The 4,487-nt window shown below is 37.1% G+C and overlaps 1 protein-coding gene across 1 annotated transcript; it reads right to left on the reverse strand.

Annotated features, from left to right (window-relative positions):
* Positions 1 to 1,178: 1,178 nt before the first annotated feature.
* On the reverse strand, positions 1,179 to 1,523 carry LOC114386087. Its single transcript, XM_028346094.1, has one exon. The coding sequence runs from the start codon at positions 1,521 to 1,523 to the stop codon at positions 1,179 to 1,181; it is 345 nt and encodes a 114-aa protein (XP_028201895.1).
* Positions 1,524 to 4,487: the final 2,964 nt, after the last annotated feature.

Here is a 4,487-nt window from a genome sequence, read left to right on the forward strand (position 1 = left end):
AAATTAAAAACAACATAATACATCAATATAAAATGAAAAATACAAATTAAAGAGAGACATAAAAAGTAGAAACTGTATTAGTCATCTATTTGTTTGTATCGACAATTACTACGATTCACTTTTACACAATAAGCATTTTGTAGGCCTATTTGGAATTCGTTTGTCTATCTCATTATGTATACGAGTAGTGGCTGACCTTCCCGATGTGTGTCCTTGTTTCGAAGGATCAGACATAAAATATGAACCTAAATATTGAGGTAATTTGTCTTCACTTCCAAGGGAATGAAAGTGATGCAGATAAACTTTGAAAATGGTTTCCAACTTGTATACCGGTCAACAAAGTCATCATAATTTAAATTGCAAAAAGCACATGTGACCGAGGAATTTGAAGTGCTTGAAATTATCCATAATCACACAATCATTCATTTAATTTGGCAGTGCATGCCATTGCTCGTCGACTAAGCCATATATTTTCAATTCCTTGAACCTCAAATTCTCCTGTTTCTCGAACATGCATGGGAACATAATGCGAGGTAGCACTGTGTTGATTTTCTTGCATCATGACATATATGTCTTCAGAGTACGTATGTCTTGTCTTTATCATACCCATGATTTTCATGCCATTAATAACAAATGAATCGTTTATTTTATTAAATATTTCATTGACTAAGGCAGCAATAGGTAATGCTCGAGCACTTTCCAAAACAAAATTCATACTCTCGGCAAGATTGGTAATCATATGGTCATACCGTTTTCCTTCATCATAGGCCTAAGTCCATTTACTGTTGGAAATTTGGTCCAACCAATCCACTGCTTGTGGAAACTCTTCTCGCATTGCGAGGGACTTTGCCTCAAATCGTGATTTCCTGATCTCATACCCTATGGAGAAAGATAAAACAATAAGTAATAAATATAGTGAAAATGTAATAAAGCAAGAATTTGATGCATGAAATGGTTAGAAGCATACCCATATTGATGACTTGTTTTTTTAAGTCGACATTTTTAAATTATTTGTTGAAATTTGATGCAATGTAGCGAATGCAACACACGTACGAAACATTCGGTCCATTCCACCTAACTTGTTCTGATTGCAAAGTTGCTAGCAAACCGGTTCCCCTGTCTCATATAATATACAAATTTGGTTGAGGTGTAACGTATCTCCTCAAATAATGCGAGAATCACATCCAAGCTTCTTTGGTCTCGCTCTCAACAATTGCAAAAGCAAGTGGATAATTGTTCTTACTACGGTCTTGTCCAATGGCAGTGAATAAAGTACCACGATATTTTCCAGTTAAAAATGTCTCATATACTTGCACAATTGGCTTGCAATATTGAAAGCCTTTAATGCATGGCTTAAAAGCCCAAAATACATGATTAAGAATCACCCTAGGAGACTCATCCTCACAATCATCCATTGAAGATGGAGTTTTGTATGTTACTATTGTACCTGGTACAAAGTGTTGAGCAGCTGTCAACCATAAAGGTAGATAATTGTATGATTGTTCCCAACTTCCAAATGTCATTTCAAGGGCTTTTTGTTTAGTTGTCCATGCTTTTTTTGTATGAAACAATATAACCAAACCGTTGTAGCATGTCTATAATCAAGGTTTCAATTTCGATACCAAGATTTATTTTCACTAAATGAACAATATTATGAGCAATTACAGATAAGTCTAACTTAACATGATCTTGTGATATGATAGAAGTTGTGCAAATGTGAATACCATTTATTTTCTTCAACTCCTACCTCTTGTGTTTTTTGCTGAATGATAGTCTCACCCTCCAATAACATCCACGACCATATTGATTACACATGACCACATACTTATCACTCTTGTTCTCTACCACATCAAAATTAAATGAATGCATAAAATGAAATTGTTTAATGGCATCCACAACTGCTTGTTTTGATTCAAATGTCAAGCCTTCGTACAAGTCATTTGTACTAGCAGTCCCTCTGTTCTGATAAGGATTTGAGTACTCTTGATTTTCTAAAAGTAGGCTACTGTCATACCCTAATTTCGTCTGAGGACTTTCATTTGCTAACGTTGATTCTTGCTAGCCGAATTGAGTTGATAGACACCAGTTGTCGCATAATTCGAAAGGTTTTTCGACGTTTCAAAAAAGAATACAAAAAATACCCAACAGGGAGGGCAAAAGGGTCATTTGGAAGCTTTTTCTGGTGAAGTAACCAACTTGCCTGGGCGAGCTGTCATGACTCCAAATGCTTTGTTTTTCTATAAATAAGCGTGAAGAAGGGCTGAGAGAGAGGTTCTGAGGTCCAGAGGTGAAGGGTTAGAGAAAAAGAAGAGAAAAGAAGAAGGAAAAAGAGAAAAAGAAGCTAAATCGCTGCCGAATCGCGACTTTAATCGTTCTTCGTTATTCATTCGATTTTGAACATGATTCATGAACCCTTAGGGGTCCTCTTTATTGTTTTGTGCATCTTCATCTCCTTTACCTACCATCAATAATCTCATTTCTTCATATAAAGCGATTTCAACTGATCTTTTTTGTCGTAATCTCACTTTATCCTTGTAAAATAAAGTTTCAACCGATCAATTGAGCCATAAGTTATCTTTTAAAAAAAATTAAAGGGTAATAAGCAAAACCAAAACCAACTCATAAACTTCTTCATTTCATCAAATATCGCTTGAAATCGTTTCAAGGTCCAACGCCTTAACGATTTTCTCCGCCTTTCAATCTTGACAAAATCGTTTCTAGGTCCAACACCTTAACGATTCTCTCTGCCTTTGAAACTTGAGAAGATCGTTTCAAGTTCAAACATCTTAACGAATCTCTCCTCTTTTCAAAAATCAAAAGTTCGTTTCAAGGTCTAGCGCCTTAAACGACTTTTGTTCGCAATTAAAATCAATCTTTCAAAAAACATAAAAACCAATTTAACAAACAAACATTTAGACTTAAAGAACTATGTAGGTCTGAATTTCTCATCGCACCTGAGGATACGTAAGAGCAAGGGCAATGTTTGAGCTTTGCACAACCCCGAACTGATGTAAGCTCCATTGGAGCTTGTAGGCCTAGGATCTTCTTCATCAATGGATTCCTTTGCTTCTTGTAAGATGAATGGCAGCGGAATGGAGAAGGACGAGAGAGAGGAGATGCCACTTCAAGGAGAAGATCAGTCAAGAAGAAGCTCACCACCATAGGAGGCCATGGATAAGAGCTTGGAGGAAGAAGGAGATGAATGAAGGGAGAGGGAGAGAAGAGCACGAAATTTTGTGCTCTAAAAGAGCTCTGAAATCTGAAGTTAATATTCAAATGATCAAAGTTCTAAAAAATGCACATACATGACCTCTATTTATAGCCTAAGTGTCACACAAAATTGGAGAGAAATTCAAATTTCACTTGAATTTGAAATTGAATTTGTGGAGCCACAATTTCACTAATTATGATTAGTGAATTTTAGTTATGGTTCAACCCACTAATCCAAGATCAATTCCTAGATTCTCCACTAATTGTACTTAGGTGTCATGAGGCATGAAAAGCATGAACGACATGCACAAAGTGTGACTATATGATGTGGCAATGGAGTGTAGTAAGCAAATGCTCACCTCCCCCTCTAAAATTTAATTGGATTGGGCTTCTACCAATTCAATTAAATTTATTTCCAACCACACACATCAAATATCCACTTAGTGCATATGAAATTACCAAACTACCCCTAATACAAAAACTAGTCTAGGTGCCCTAAAATACAAGGGCTGAAAAAATCCTATATTTCTAGGGTATCCTACCTACAATATGGAGCCCTAAATACAAGGACAAAATATAATGAGATCCTAGTCTAATATGTACAAAGATAATTGGACCCAACCTTGGCCCATGGGCTCAGAAATCTACCCTGAGGTTCAGGAGAACCCTAGGGCCTTCTTCAGCAGCTCTAGCCCAATCTTCTTGGAGCCTCTTGCTCATGGTTCTTGTGACTGGTCCCTTCCTAAGTGATCATCTAGGCTCCTACTGTAAACTAAAATATCATCAAAATAAACAACTACAAATCTACCTATGAAATCCCTTAAGACATGATGCATAAGCCTCATAAAGGTGCATGATGCATTAGTGAGCCCAAAAGACATCACTAACCATTCATACAAACCAAACTTGGTCTTGAAAGCGGTTTTCCACTCATCACCCTTTTTCATCCTGATTTGGTGATAACCACTTTTAAGATCAATTTTTGAAAAGATATTGGCACCATGCAACTCATCAAGCAAATCATCAAGTCTAGGAATGGGGTGCCTATACTTTATCGTGATGTTGTTGATGGCCTTGCAATCTGTACACATTCTCCACGTACCATCCTTTTTGGGCACCAACAACATCGGCATAGCACATGGGCTTAGGCTCTCTTGGACCCAGCCCTTCTCCAACAATTCTTTAACCTGAGACTCTATCTCCTTAGTCTCCTGAGGGTTAGTGATGGAAGCTTGCTTGTGGGGCTTCTATGGAGGCTGGATCTTTGAGCTTCAATG

Source organism: Glycine soja, chromosome 15 (genome assembly GCF_004193775.1).
Source record: "Glycine soja cultivar W05 chromosome 15, ASM419377v2, whole genome shotgun sequence".
NCBI classification, from domain to species: domain Eukaryota; kingdom Viridiplantae; phylum Streptophyta; class Magnoliopsida; order Fabales; family Fabaceae; genus Glycine; species Glycine soja.

Excerpts from the sequence above, each read along its gene's own strand:
- LOC114386087 (XM_028346094.1), bottom strand. The coding sequence starts at position 1,523 with ATGACATTTGGAAGTTGGGAACAATCATACAATTATCTACCTTTATGG.